General features: G+C 42.8%; 1 protein-coding gene across 2 annotated transcripts in view; it reads left to right on the top strand.

Annotated features, from left to right (window-relative positions):
• SH3RF3 (SH3 domain containing ring finger 3) overlaps positions 1–15,475 on the top strand; it is a 208,090-nt gene that overhangs the window by 152,297 nt on the left and 40,318 nt on the right. The window contains exons 4-5 of one of the 2 annotated variants that reach the window (XM_083735500.1): positions 3,386–3,739; positions 14,682–14,782. In XM_083735500.1, the coding sequence (XP_083591626.1) occupies positions 3,386–3,739; positions 14,682–14,782 (455 nt within the window). The remainder of the gene's footprint in view (positions 1–3,385; positions 3,740–14,681; positions 14,783–15,475) is intronic. The other variant, XM_083735501.1, reaches the window with a different exon arrangement.

Below are 15,475 nucleotides of genomic sequence, written 5' to 3'. Positions count from 1 at the left end.
CAAGCAGAAGAAAGTAGCAAGTGGGGGCCAATTGTGAGCCCCAGGAAAGTATTTGCAGCTGAGATGTAGGGCTCATGCAAGTATAAACCTCAGACTAGAGCAGAACCTACTCTCCCCCTAGATACTTTTGCCTTTCCTATTGGACAGCAGCCAATAGTATACAGTGGTACCTCAGGTTACATACGCTTCAGGTTACATATGCTTCAGGTTACAGACTCCGCTAACCCAGAAATAGTACTTCAGGTTAAGAACTTTGCTTCAGGATGAGAACAGAAATCGTGCTCCAGCGGCACGGCAGCAGCAGGAGGCCCCATTAGCTAAAGTTTTGCTTCAGGTTAAGAACAGTTTCAGGTTAAGTATGGACCTCCGGAACGAATTAAGTACTTAACCTGAAGTACCACTGTACTGTAGTATACTATTGCAATCCTATGCATGTTCTGTAAGTAGCACATTTAGTTCAATGGCACTTACTGCTAAGTAAGCATTGCTTTAGGATTGCAGCCTTAGAGAAGGTTGTTCGAGTATCCTTATATAGAACCCATCCTGCACTTTTAAGAGGGCAGAGGAAATATGAAATTATTTTCAGAGGATGCCTGTCCTCAGAATTGTGTAGTGGCCCACGAGATTTTTACAAAAACAGAAGGGTTGTCTGGCAGACGTGGGCTGTGTTTAGCTTGGTGAGTTACAAATTGTACAAATCTGTTCTATAGTTACATCAACAGCTTCTATATTGTTACTGTATTGTGCCTATCAAAATAAAGCTTCCGCTACTCATTGGCGGAGCAGATCTGATCGTGCCGAGTGTTTAGTTCCTTGGGGAACAAAAACAGTTTGAAGCCCAGCTTCTATGAGGAAAGGGAAGTAGTTTTGTTGGGGTGGAAACCTTGGGGAGAGCTGGAAAGAAGTACAAAGATTTATATTGCAGAGAGCAAAACAAGGTGGTTGAATGTTCAAGTCAGAGCTTTCCAAACTGCGTGTCGGCTTCAGTGTCTACATTTGTCATGCGAGCGCATCCCACGCTTCTCCAAGGGCTGGAAAGAGGCTGGTTTAACCTCCGGTTTGCTAGTAAGACTGAATTACTGTGTCACGAAGTGAAGCATATCTAAAAAGTGTGTCACCAACATGAAAAGTTTAGAAAGCTCTGGTTTAGGTGGCAGAAAGGGGTGTACTACTTCACACTGCAGGTCGGTTGAAAAACCATTTGAGTGCATTGCCACTGAACAGATCTCCAAAAACAGAAAACATGTCATAGAGGAATATCTGAGGTGCTCGTTTTCCTTTTGCAGTACAGTCATACCTCATGTTACGTCCGCTTCATGTTACGTTCTTCCAGGTTATGTCCCGTGGCAACCCAGAAGTACCGCTGCTGCGGGTTGCGCTCTTTTCATGTTGCGAACGGGCCTCCGGAAGAGATCCCATTCGCAACCAGAGGTACCACTGTAATCTGACGCCGCACTGCACCCATTTGCAGCATACATAGCACAGGTCATCTGTCGTGCAGCCTATTCACAGCTCGGGCTGTGCAGGACCTTACATCTTATCTGACATTTATACTAGGGCACACACAACCATGCAGCATAGTCTGAGAGCACCTTGCAGTGCTCCATGCCCAGTGCTCCCCCCCCCCCTTAGAAAAACAGGTGCCGGTACTCACCATGAAGTTGGTACAGTAAGTGCCGCACTTTTTAACAACAACAAAAAGAGGTGCCCTTACTGCATACACTTGAGCACCCTCTGGGAAAAAAAAGCACTGCCCATAACTGTTATGCTATAGCACATTTCCAAGAAGGTGTGAAATACCCCCAAGAGATGCAGGTATGTTTTTCCTAAGGGTGCCCCTATGGCCACAGCTGGAAACCAAGAGAGTTCAGTTCATTTTCACCTGTCAGTCTCACACCACAGCAGGGAATGAGGAAATAGTGAAGTTTTCAGCTTTTCTATAAACATTCTTAGGCTTGGAAGAATGCAGATTTGTGTGTCACCCCGAGCCAACATGCAGCCTTCTGAGAAAGGATAATACACGCTGGTGTTATATTACTCCAGGAGGTTCCTCACCTGTGCGCCATTCAAGAGAGCATCCAGTGGGCTGGTGGCACACATTCATGCATGGAAGTCACTTGATAAGCTCGCCCTCTGTGTGCCAAACATCACTTTCCCAGTTTAATTCAGAAGTACGGAGGTTGCCAACTTTTGTGGACCAGTGGGCATACCTGGAATTTTCCATAAGTGCCATGGGCACCAGTCACAAAATGGCAGCCGTATCTGCAAATTAGAACAGAGGCAGGAACACAGAATAGTTTAGGCATGCCCTGCCCCTGCCCTCGCCAGTAGGAGAAAAGGCATTTAAATCAATCACTTCTATGCTCACTCACATGTAGAAACTCTTTGCACCACTCTTCCATTCTAAATGGAAGATCATCTGGGTGTCCAGTCCTGGCATTCAGTGAAATGTGGGCATGTTTAAGCAATGTGTTCAATGTAGTAGAGGCCAAGCTACCAGAAGCAGGAACTAGGCAAGAAGAGCATTGTGCTCTGTGGATTTTTGAGGGAATATTTCCAGGTTGCCATAGGAGGCACTGGTGGGGGCACTGTCGCCTATGGGTAATGCATTGACAGATCCTGCCAGTGTTGCAGTCTACTGGAGTCCTTTTTTATTTTAAAGTAAAGGGAGTCTTCTACTGTTTGTTATTAAAGAAGCTATAATTTGCGAAACGTAGAATCTGAACTGTACGAGGTTACAATGTTGTAATGCCCTTCTACGAACGAATAAATAATGCATATGACTTGGCTCCACAGCAGATCTCTGAATTGTCATTGGGATTCCACACTCTTGCATTTCACAGAGCCATCAGTAGGCTAGCTCCGTTCATTGCTCTCCGTGCTTTGCTCCCCGTTCTTTGCCCATGGGAGGGACTTGTTGCAGCCATATCTGTAAAAAAAAGCATTTCATTTGGTTATACCGCTATTGCCCACTCCTGTGTTTTCGCCTGCTTATTTTAAAAAGAGGGTGAAATGCAATGCTGACATTCCATTTGTGGAGCAGCTTTTGAGTCCATAGAAGCATCTGCTAATATAAGAACAGTGGGGAGAGTGGTGTGAAGTGGGGAAGGGCTGCAGGGCAAAGGTGAAACCAGGGAACATTGCCTCCCCATCTCACACTAGCAGGCGTCTCCACTGGCTCATAATCCACTCCACAAGCAGGATGGCTGCACTGAATTTCACCGAATGTCTACTTAGCATACGGTTCTGTTTATTTTGGGGGCTCGTAAAAGCGGAGAACGGAACAACCGTCACCTTGAGTGCAGAATTTGAACTCTGGAACTATACAGTTCTGTAATGCCCACTTTTTCCCTTGTTTTTTTCCCTTTCATTTCTTCGTTTTTAGCTCAACGACTCAGCTAAACACCTTATTGAGATGGACAAGACCAATCTAACTTCCGCATCTGGCAGTGATGTCCCTTTGCCAGCTGACACTAACCTGGCCGTAAACACGGTCCAGTGCTGTACATTGAACAGTGCCGGAGCAGTCAGTGCCATTCAGAGGCACATTGATGGCAAGAAGAATGCCAAGAAGCGCCACTCCTTCACTGCTCTCAGTATGACACACAAATCTTCTCAGGCCATGAATAACAGGCATTCCATGGAAATTAGCGCCCCTGTCCTCATCAGCTCAAGTGACCCCCGTGCTGCTGCCAGAATTGGAGATGTGACTCATCTCTCATCCAGCGCTCCAGTCCAGGTAAACTATGGATGAATTAAACCACAATGTTAAGCCAGGTCCCCATAACACCTTCCTTTGATTTGGACTTCTAGCCAAATGGTGTGTTGCGGAACAAGTTCCCAAGAGATAGTCGCTGCCTAAGCATCCACCAGATGGAGCCAATGAGGCAAAATTCCCTTGATGGGTGCTCACCCTCATGCAAATTAATGGTAAATAAGTGAATATCTGAAAGAACCACATCCCTCTCACATTTTCCTGCCCATGTTTTATAATTTATAGGGAAGCCCTGTTTGTGGTGCCACACCCCAATGGGACTTGTGGCCAGGCCTTCTCAGTGGTGGCCCCTTGCCTGTGGAATGACCTTCCCTCTGGCATGCATCGCACCATAACATCATTGTCATTGCATCATGAAGATGCACCTCTTTGCTCAGACTTTTGGGTAAGGGAGAGAGGTACATTGGGTTGGGTTTTCGTTGCTGCTGCTGTTTTATTTGTATGAAATTTATATTGTTCTGTTTTTTATATTATTGCTTTTAAGTTTTGTGTATTTACACCATGGGACCTTTGAGCGCAGGGTGCTGTATATGCTTGGTAGGTGAACAAACATATGTACATACATGTGTGATGAGATCTTCAGTTCAGAGTCATGGTGCACCATATGATATTACATTTTATAGTAAGTCTAAACCACTGAGCCTCTTGGGCTTGCCGATTGGAAGGTTGGCGGTTCGAATCCATGCAACAGGTTAAGCTCCCGTTGCTCTGCCCCAGCTTCTGCCAGTGTAGAAGTTCAAAAGCACACCAGTGCAAGTAGATAAATAGGTACTGCTGCAGGAGGCAGGTAAATGGCGTTTTCATGTGCTCTGGCACTCGTCACAGTGTCCCACTGTTCCAGAAGTGGTTAATCATGTTGGCCACATGACCCGGAAAACTGTCTGCAGGCAAACGCCGGCTCCCTCGGCCGCACCCCATAGTCAAGTTTGACTGGACTTAACTATCCAGGGGTCCTTTACCTTTATCTTAAATTCTGTACTACCATACATGGAAGAATTAGCATTCAGAAAACTGTCCAGAGCTCAGAATGAAAGGATATGCAATTTTATTGCAAAGTATTGTACTAATAATGCAGGTTAGTGTGCATGCACATGAAAGCTCATACCAAGAACTGGTCTTTAAGGTGCTACTGGAAGGATTTTTTTTTTTTTTTTTTTTTACTATGGCAGACCAACAAGGCTACCTATCTGTAACTAGAACTAAAAAGGATTATAGTAATTGTGAGTGGGTACTAATTTGGGACGTGACTGTGTGGGGAAAGGATGCACAATAGTGAGCAAGATGGTTTAATGTCTGTTGGTATATAGGGCTTCTGGTCTGACACTGAAGCTAAGAAATAGGCTACAAGCAAAATACAAATTACCAGGATTCAGGCTTCCATAACCTGGTACCTTTCAAATATTCTGGACTATAACTCTCATTGTTGCTGGCTGGGGTGAAGGGAGTCATAGTCCAAACATCTGAATGGACGAGGTTGGGAAGGCTGTATACAAAAAAATTGGCAACTGGTCATAATACCCAACATATATAGTCTCTAACATGGCCTATTTATTTACAGTGTCATTGGCCACCTTTCAGTAAATATGCTTTTGAAAGCCTTTAATGAAAACCTAGCAGTGTGTGATGAGCAGTAATGTTCTTGCCAGCCTGCAGCATATTTGAAAGATTAGCTACCAAAGTGGGAATTCGCCAGGAAGAATAGAATTCTTTCCATGCCCTGTCCCTTCACTCATTGCTGGGTTTTTTAAAAGGCAGATGGATAACCCAGAGGTTTTGAAGTACAGTAGAAAAGCAGTGGACTTGCATGTCCCATTTATTCATGGGACTTATTCAGAATAGTACTGCAATGAATCATAGAACCCAACCCCTAAAGTGCAGGAATATGCAGTTGTCCCATAAGGGGATCAAACCTGCAACCTGGGCATTATCAGCACCATGCTCTACCCAACTCAACTGTCCTGCTCATGAAGATGAGCACATACATACTGCAATCCACAGAGTCCTTTTAGGCAAGCCGGAGGACTAGTCTAGCCAAAATTGACTTTAAACATCCCTACTTGCAGCGGTCTCAATATGCTATTTTGCAAAATGCTGTTTTACAGTGCCACCAAGTTTTAAACGAAAGTTGTGATGTGGTTGGGGGGGGGGGGGGTTGCAGGAAATTAAAGGGAGCAGGATTTCATTTACACAAACAAATGACGCTTTATTTTCTTTATGCAGCTGTATATACTTAGGTGTACGTCCATGAGAAGAAATGTTAATACGAGTTTATGTTAGACATTTGGTGAAGGTGGTGGTTCAGGAAAAGTGGGCATGATTGCCGCTGTCCCTGTGTAAGTAGTTTTCATGTATATGACTTACACATTTACACTTAGAAAAATAACCACATGTCATTTGTGTTCACCCAGCCTTTAGCCTCAACAGTTCTTTGGATTACTGAGAAGCTGAGATCAGTAGTTCTCTTCCTGACTGTTTCACAGAACAAGAAGCAGAGGTCCTCTAGTAGTTCAAGAACTGCTTTCTTGTGGCAAGATCTCACGTTACTACGACATTTGTTTGAATACTGGAACCATGTGGACAGGACAGACTGTATTGAAAAGGTCCACATGATTCCTGGATTCACATACCAGCAATAATGTGTGAGCTCATCATGAAAAAGAAGGGCCAACTATGCTAAAAAATATACATGAATGCAGTCTTAATTACTAAGAGTGTATGTGGGAGGACTAGTGAGTGAAATTACAGTGATGGGAGAAATAGGACTTGAGTGACTTGTTGAAGGCAGTCAGCCTTCAACAAGAGCAAACCTTGGCTACATCTCTTAGTGCAAACCATGAGTCTGGGTTTAGATGTAATACTAAGCCAAAGATGACTTAGCTTTGGGTAGAGTAGCGGCAGCTGGACTTGGGGAGGTGTGAAGGCAGCCATTGTTTTTCGTGATGAGTACCCATATACTTCCTCGTACACATTTAGCCATGGCTGGGTTTCGTGCTATGTGCAAACCAGACCGCTATGTGCCAGAACCTGTAAATATATCAAAACAGTGGGAAATTGTTTGGTTGATCTTCACTTGATTACAAGGCTCTGTATTCAGTGAGAGATTGTATATGTTCCAAGTAGAGAAAAACACTTTTTCTCTAATAGACGAAGCTATATCAGTTATATCTCTCTTACCCTCAAGACTCTTCATCCGAAGCTAGTTTCTTCATTGAAAATGAAACATTTTCTCAATCTGTAAAGAAAAGGAAATGCAGTTTTGTCTGTGCTAAAATGCATACAGTCGTCTCTATCTGTACAATAATCTATCAGTTACTAAACTAGGTGTCTCATCAGTATCCTTGTCTTCTTATGTGTATACAAAATCCCAATGAATTCATATTTGTTAATTAAGGCATGCAAAGCCATTTAAATAAATACTATTCTGTAAAAGATGCTTTCATCAGGTCATAAACATTACTGGACATTAAAATAAAAAAAAATAATCCACAGCATTAAGGTTACCTTGCTGCATACTTAAAACTTCCTTCGCCCCACATTCAAACCAATACACTCCTATAAATGAACTTACAGAATATGTTCAGCAATGAAAACAAATCACCACAGTATAGCATAAAATCCCCCACAGAAACTGCACTTGAAGATATTGTTGTGCTAACTATCCAAGATTTATTTTGCCTTTCTTTTTTCTTTTTTGCCCATTAACAATAAGCATGTAGAAGTCTTATATAGCTTTGAATGTATTTGAAAATAAGTGGTGGTCTTAAAAAGAAGTTTTCATTGTTTTTGAAAGCTTGGAAGTAATAAATAAAGCATTGGGTTCTGGCCACAACAATCAGGAAAAATCTATCACACTCATAACTTCCAGAGGAATAGTGAAGGAGCTAGGAAGCAAAAGGTTGGGAGAGTGTGTGTGTGTGTGTGTGTGTGTGTGTGTGTGTCTAAGCAAGTATTGACTCGATCGCTATTGTGTTCCCTTTCAATAGACTATGCATCTAGCATATTCGATGCTGGCACGTTGAGTGCAACACATTAAACATAAAGAATGGCCTCCTAAATTATTGTGTCTGTCACGCAGAGGGTTCTTACTGGCTAGTTAAATTGATTGGCACTGAGAGAATGTAGTACAGCTGCGAGCCAATGATAAAACTAAGCAGGAGTGAGGTTAGTTGTTAGGTTAGCAGGGGTGTTGTCCACAAGCGAAGTGCCCTGCGCTGCAGTTGGTCCCACTTGGCTCACTAATCTTGTCTAGGCCTCAGATGGCTCATCTTCCCTCCATTTGCAACCCTTATGAATTATTCTTCCTTGCTATTTAGAGAGGTCACAGGTCACCCTGCTCCAAATCCCCTGGTTTTTCTGACCAGAGATACATCTCATAAATAATGAAGTATGGCTGGCTGCACCCCCAGTGTAACAGTCCAAGCAGAGAAGGAAGAAGGCAAAGGCATTGCTTGCAAACAAATTCGAGTCTTGAATAGAGAGTCAACTGGTGCACATGATTCCCAGCTGAAGGGCACACACATTTTGAATCAGACAACAAACACCCTGTGTGTAGGTTCATCTGCTGCATTAAGATAGCAACACAAGCAAACTGAGCTCAGCAGAATGGTTTTCCTAATATAAAGGGAAGTGGGGCAGGGGAGGTCTGATTTGCAGTCAAGAAAAGAGTGGGGGGAAATAGAAAGTTTCAAACTATAGTATCGCATTGGGAGGCTTGAGATAAGAAGCAGACGGGTTATATTTAAAATGGAGAGGAGCCAATGGGAAAAGGTTTACCTCTACATCTGTGCATGGGAGACTGGGAAGGAAACAATTCAAATCCCTTCTGGTTTCGGATTTGGACAGAGTTTATATCCTTCCCCCGAACCATTCTTTGTTTTGCTCCAAAAGAAATATTACTTTTATGGATAATGATAGTTGTACTCAAAACATATCACATTAGCTCATGAGTTTGATTTGATTTCTATTTCTTTCTTTTTGCATAAATTTAGGCTTATTCCTTGGCCCAATACTTTAAGTTTGAGCTGTTGTAGCTTCCTGGAGACAAAACACTAGGATTACAAGCACATTTATTAGAAAATAGGGGGTGGATTCACATGTAATATGCCTAAGGCTGTGTTAATGTCTTTCTACCCCCTTACCCCTTACCCCCTTACCCAAGGCATGATGTGCAAGTAAAGTAGGGTCAGTTCTGCTCATTTTGGTTAAAACACATTCCAGTGAAAAGAACTAGTTGAAAAAATGCAGATTTACCAACATCGGTCTATATGTTTAGTGAGGAAGACGCCAGAATAAAAACATTGATGGCATGTACAAGATGCCAACTAAATCAAGCTTCTGTTACATTTTAAATCATGTGATTTACTTCCAAGTAAATGCTTTTAGAATTATTCTGCATGCCTTCTTGAATCCAACTACTTGGGGTGGATCTACACACGGGGGGGGGGGGATGCTATGTCAGAAATTAAATGATTTATAACAAAAGGGGGGGAGCTATGGAAAATCGCTTAGGATTTTTTTTGCTCTCTGGCGCCATCTGGCGTTTCATGTTTATAACGCATTCAAAACGCTGTTTCTTGACTAATGTAGCTAAGTCCCAAGTCTTAACCTGAACTGGGCTTTTAATCTGAATTTGCTCTGCATTCAGAGTGTAACCCAGAAAAGATGTCAAATTGGAATCTTAGGAATTTCAAACACCTTAAATTCATATTTGAGTGGGGGGGGGAGCAGTCTAATGCAAGGGTTAGTGTTTAGCTGGTTATATTATGACCTTACCTATTGCGTTAGTCCACCAAGTTTCACATCACCGGTATGGAGTACAGTTTTTTAGGACAACCATGGTATTAAAATAACTTGGCTATGCCATTGTCAGGAGCATGCAATACATCCACGATGCCCCCCAGGCAGACATTCACATGGAGAACGTACTGTATTGCCCTCCAGCCAGCCAAGGAAGCAGCTGCAGTTCCCATAGTTTCCCCTGTTGTTTCAGCACATGTTCCAGCTGCCACATTCATAAGAATTAGTTCTGAGTACTTGGATCGGCCAGGTCACACATTTCTTCTTCTTATAAATGCATCCCTTAGGACAGATGGGGGCAGGAGTGTCACAAGGATGAGCTTTTTTGAATGTCTGAATCAGCCCTAATGTTGCCGATTATAACTTGAGGCACCAATCTGGAAGTGAACAAGTAAATCCATCAAATAGTCGTACAGCCCTCTGCCAAACAAATTAAATTTAAGGACATAGTGGGCACAATGGAAATTGCTCATAGGAGGATAGAACCATCGCTACTTTCAATGGATCACTGAAATGACAGCCTAATGCTTTCCTATCGGGGCAGCGTAGCATACAACCAGGAAAGTAGGAAACATCCAAATTAAAGGGAGGAATTCACAAGAAGGTGGAAACTTACATGGACAGTAGCAACTGCTTCAGTCCTTCGCCAGGCCCTATAGCCATGTGGGACTCTTGTTTCATGGAACTGGTGTTCCTGGGTATTGCTGAGCCACTGTGATGTTCCTGTCCAGCTACAAGAAAACACAGCTTATTTTCCAACCTCTTGTGCTGCCTGCTGGTGCAGGGGAGGCTTAGAAGTGCCACAGATGGCTCAATAATTTATAGGCTAAATAAATCCATAGGAGAGATTGATGTTCATCACCTTCCGCAGCAGACAAGTAGATGGTGTGTGCCCATCTGCAGCTGTAATTATGTTTATCTGTATATATAGGGGTGTTTTTAAAATATATGGCACCATTAAATGGAAAGCTGTATGCTGGAGCTGTTGGATGTTTTACCTCCCACTTTGGTAATTAACATTTGATGAGAATACTTGATCTTGACTGTAGTTCTTTCTTGCCAATACTTGGTAACACAACTATGAATTAAGTGCTTTCACATTATTTCCAAGAACATTAAGGCCTGGAGTGATTGCATGACCCATTGTTTTATAGTCAGTGGATTTGACAGAAATGAGTAGCATGAATCTCAAGGACCATTAACCTGTTTTCTACTTCAGCTATTCCCAGATGATGGCATATTATTAACCTGTATGTGTGTATCAGAGTGCATCTCTCTCTCTTCTTAAAAATAAGATACAGCTATATAATCCATACATTAAAAGACACATTCCTTTCATTAACGGATATGGGAAGGAGTTCCTTGCTGTGAAATTTTGTTAAATTTGTTTTGAAATCAGAATTGGAGTTGTTGGGTGGTATCTTCACTAATAGCATCAACAATAGCATTTGCCCCTCCCACTTTCAAAAATAATGACCTATACTGGTATTTTTCTTACTGTGCTCAGCTCCCATGTGTCAACAAAAAGACTTGCTTTTCTAGCGATTCCTGCTCCACAAAATTGCAGAAAACAATTCAAAGAAGCAAAATTCAGGCTGGAAGTAAAAAGTGTCTGAGCTCTGGCTCAGACATAACACTAAGCCAAAATATGTCTTAGCCCCAGGCAGCCCAACACTGCAGCTGCAATCTTAAGTCCAGAAACTTACACATTTCCTTCTTCTTCATCATGCCAAAGCCATGGTTTGCCTTAGTATTACGTGCAAACAAGGCTAACGTGACTCACCTTGAGCGCTTGCCATCAGATAGGAAGAGAAGTGTGAATAAATGAAAAACACGTCAGGTAGCACCTCCAACCTGTAAATCAAGCACACTGCAGTTGCCACTGAAATGGCCCGTGCTCCCAAGGGTTCTTATTCTGTTCTGTTGGATGCAACATGGCACGAGTATCCTGTTAGGGGCACCCTAACATGTTCCCTTGACATGGGCTCAGTTCAGGCACTTGTGCAGGCAGTTGTCTCCGTGTGTTGAAGGGCTGAACATATTTGCCTTCCTGCCGTGGGAACACCACAAAGACCCACACATTGCAAAGTCTGGCTGGTACAATCTTTCTCTACTTCCCCCCTGCCCAGAGGGAACAGTTCTGCGGTGATGCGTGTAGGCTTACGCATGTAGCAAACATGTCTCACTTTACATTACATATAAGGATAGGTGATGAGCGCGCACCTGCCCTCCAGCACATGAAGACTGTTGCTGTTTCAGGTTACTTTTTTTTTTTAGGGTTTTTGTTTGCTTGCTTGTTTTTTTAGGATAAGGTTGCCTTAGGCCCAATGTATCCCTCCCTCCGAAATCTTCTCTGCAAAGTTCTCTGCTCTTACGCATGGCCCACGTGCCTCTGATCTTAGGAGAACAATGCATACGGAATGAGAAGTCCGAGGCTCAGCATCAAAGGGATGCTTCTGCATCGTTGCCCTTGCGCCAGTTCCTAAGTAAATGACTGATAGGAGTTTTAAGATTATTAGACGGTGAGCTGGAAAGAAGCATTAAAAGTTTGTCACACTTCACAGCTTATGAAATGCGCCTCCAACTCGTGGATTTGAAAAATCCCACAAGACTTCATAAAGAAGAGGGGAGATTTATAAATATATTCCATCCAAGGTCTCTTTAATAGCTGAGTAAGTGAACCCGCCACTTTCAAGTAGATACAAGACCTTGGAAACTTTTAATACCATAGGGCCAAATTCAACCTCAGATGATAGATTGAATTCTGATGAATGGAGCACAGGGTTTACTTTTAAGTACTTCCAGGGTTTTAAGTACTTCCAAATTTCTTCCTTCTGCTATACTCAGACAGGTTTTTACCTTCTTTCTTGTTGCAATAACACCAAAAATTATCCTGTGCCCTTGGGTAGCCTCATGCCACTATAATCCATAGAAAACTATACAGTGGTACCTCTAGATACTCGGTTCCGGAGCCCCATTCGCATCTAGAAGCAAACATAACTAGCGACGGCACGTCTGTGCATGTCGCTTTTCGCTGCTTCTGCGCATGCGCGTGACATCATTTTGAGCGTCTGCGCATGCGCAAGCGGCAAAACCCGGAAGTAACACACTCCATTACTTCCGGGTTGCCACGGAGCGCAACTCGATCACGCTCAACCCGAGGTATGACTGTATCTCTATTTGTACCCAGTTGTAAGTTCTGTCTGGTTTCTCTTATGAAAATGCTTTATATGATCGGAATGGAAAGCAATATAAACTTCAATACAAACTGTATTATAATGACCATAATTATTTTTTCATTGTTCTGTGCTTCATCCCTTTTCACTAAAGAGATGAGCAGTCCCAGTTATTAAAAAAAAGTAATACCCAGAACAAAGCAAATGACAATAATCTATTTTTCAACAAACATGTAAAATATTATTATCACACAGAGCTAATAAGAAAACGATTTAGCAGGAAAACGATGCGACTTCTCAAATTAAATGCTGCTCCTGTGATAGAGATATTGAGCAGGTCCTTGAAAGCAGACGCAAAGATTTGCTTTCCAAGTTCCAAGACTGCCAAGATTGCTGGGCACGTTGCAGCTGAGCTATAATCGTTGTTGTGAACAATCAAGTGTTCCTTGTGCCAGAAATATATTCCTAGAATGTGTAAAGCTAAACAAACATGCCTTAAGGTAATAAAAAAAAGAGTTGCTGTAAAGCAAAATATGTATTGTTGAGTTGAATATACATCAGCCACAAGGCAAGATGCACCAGCACATCAATGTTTAGGAGGTGCATTGGCTGTTGCGTGTTGACAGGGGTTCCATGAGCACTCCCTTGCCACCACAGACTCATGATGTCCACAGCCAGTGCGGGGAAGATCAAGGAAATGAACACAGATTGGTACTGGGTTGGTTTAGACCACAATTTTATTGATTATAGATAAGAGTAGGTTTGGCTAAGGCATTGGGCATGTATCCAACATCAGGCAGCCTGCATCCTGTCTGATAGGAACCCAGTGGGGTCGACCCTGTATTGAGGAGTTGCCCACAACGTGGACCACATGCCACGACCCCACACAGGGTGCCATTGGGAGAGGCCCATCGGTCACCATGTGGAATCCCAGACAAAGTCACCCCTCCTGAACCCCTTTAGCAGGGTACTTGCATGACTTAAGGATCCCAATGCCTTATCCGTCAAAGTTGTGATGGTTGCTATGAGGTAGGTGAAAGCTTGCAAGCTGGCCAGTTTGCATGCAGGAGAAAATTCCAGATATGGCGACTGAGTAACCATAGCAAGGTCCATATATTAACTTGCCCGCTCCTACACTGAACAGACACCTAACAGACTGGGTTGGTAGTAAGTCCTGCAAGTGTCTGCAGGGATGTCAGCCTGCATGTAGGTCCAACACAGCCAGAGGAAGGTGGTGCCAAGTGGTCCTCCCCTCCCCCAGCCATGCAGGAAGATGGCGGCCTCCTTGGACCAGCCATGGCCGCACCATGCAGTAAATGCTGCTCCCCCAGAGCAGATCATTGCTGTTCTCCACAAGCCACCAAGAAAACAGCTACCAGCAGCAGCAAGACCTGAAACTGCAAAAAATAAAAATTAACAAACAAACGAGGTCAGACCTCACCTGGAGTACTGTGTCCTCTTCCAACTCTACGATTCTATGATTCTATTCTATGATTCTATGACTTGGTACATAAGTGCCAAGGTGTTGCTGGGAACATGAATGGCAGGGATCAACCAGAGAGGCCTTCAAAAAGTACTTACGGTAATTGTAAGGTGATTAGAGGTACTTTCACTGCCTTTGGAACAATAGTAGCTCTGCCTTTCAAGCCAAACCTTGAGTATGTGAGTCACCAGTTTGTGAGTGATTCGAAGCATGAATTATCTGAAATCTATTCATCTGGAAGCCTTGTATAAAGAGCTCTTTATTGATATTGGCCCATAACATTAAGCTAACATTGCAAGGATGTCAATGGTTAGGGCAGCCATGCCAATGAAAGTCTTTGGGATTCGGAGGGGGGGGGGGAGAGAGAGTGCAGCTCTGACTCCCGAACAAATCTTAAGTATGTTGTGATTTTTTTTGTTTTCATTTCTTTCTATTTTTCTTTCGTTCCTAGGATTCTACTTTCTCTGGAACTGCAACCATGACTGGACCCAGAACAAGTGCAGTCATTGGAGATCAGGGAACACCATCAAAGGTCCAGCTGCCTCTCAACATGTAAGCCTCCATTTTGCACTGAACATTGTTTTAAGGATACGCAACACATTTTGTCTCTCATTGTTTGCCGTCTGAAATAATAGCTCTGCGACAGGAACCGTTCTCATGTAGTTATCATTGTCTTGAACATAACCCAGCCTTCTGCCAGAGGTGAAAAATGAACAGTGAAAGGCCAGGTCACCTTCTTTATATAGCCCATTTTTAGCTTCCAAGATATTTATTACAGATGTATGAATCATTGCATAGCAGGCTGAGTGGCTATCAGCTGCAGATATCTGCTCCTGCAAATTAAACCATTACATTCCTGTACAATTGAACACCTGAGACCATCTTTGTTAGGACGCACAGTTTCTAGAATGAAAAAAAAAAAACCACCCAGTGGTGCACTTTAGAAAAAGAATAACGAAGACATAGCATTAACATCTTATGTGCAAAAAGCTTCAGCTTAGGCAAAAGATGATTCAGGTTGATTAACTATTACTTAGAAGAAGAAGAGGTTGACTTTATCAGGGAAAAGACTTTGGATGTGTTTTATATTTGTATGTATTTGACATAAGTTATACTGCTGAAACAGAAACCCAAGTGTGGGCCGGATGTATATTTCCAAAAATAAATCTGAATTTAATAATCTGCTTTGCCCAAAGGAGAGATTCGGGAAACTAAATTACCCTGCTTTTAACTTCTCTTTTCAAT

The sequence above is a fragment of the Podarcis gaigeae genome (genome assembly GCF_964106915.1).
Source record: "Podarcis gaigeae genome assembly, chromosome: 4".
In the NCBI taxonomy this organism is placed as follows: Eukaryota; Metazoa; Chordata; class Lepidosauria; order Squamata; family Lacertidae; genus Podarcis; species Podarcis gaigeae.
The sequence above is the reverse complement of the archived record's forward strand: the minus strand, read 5'-3'. Positions and strand labels throughout refer to the sequence as shown.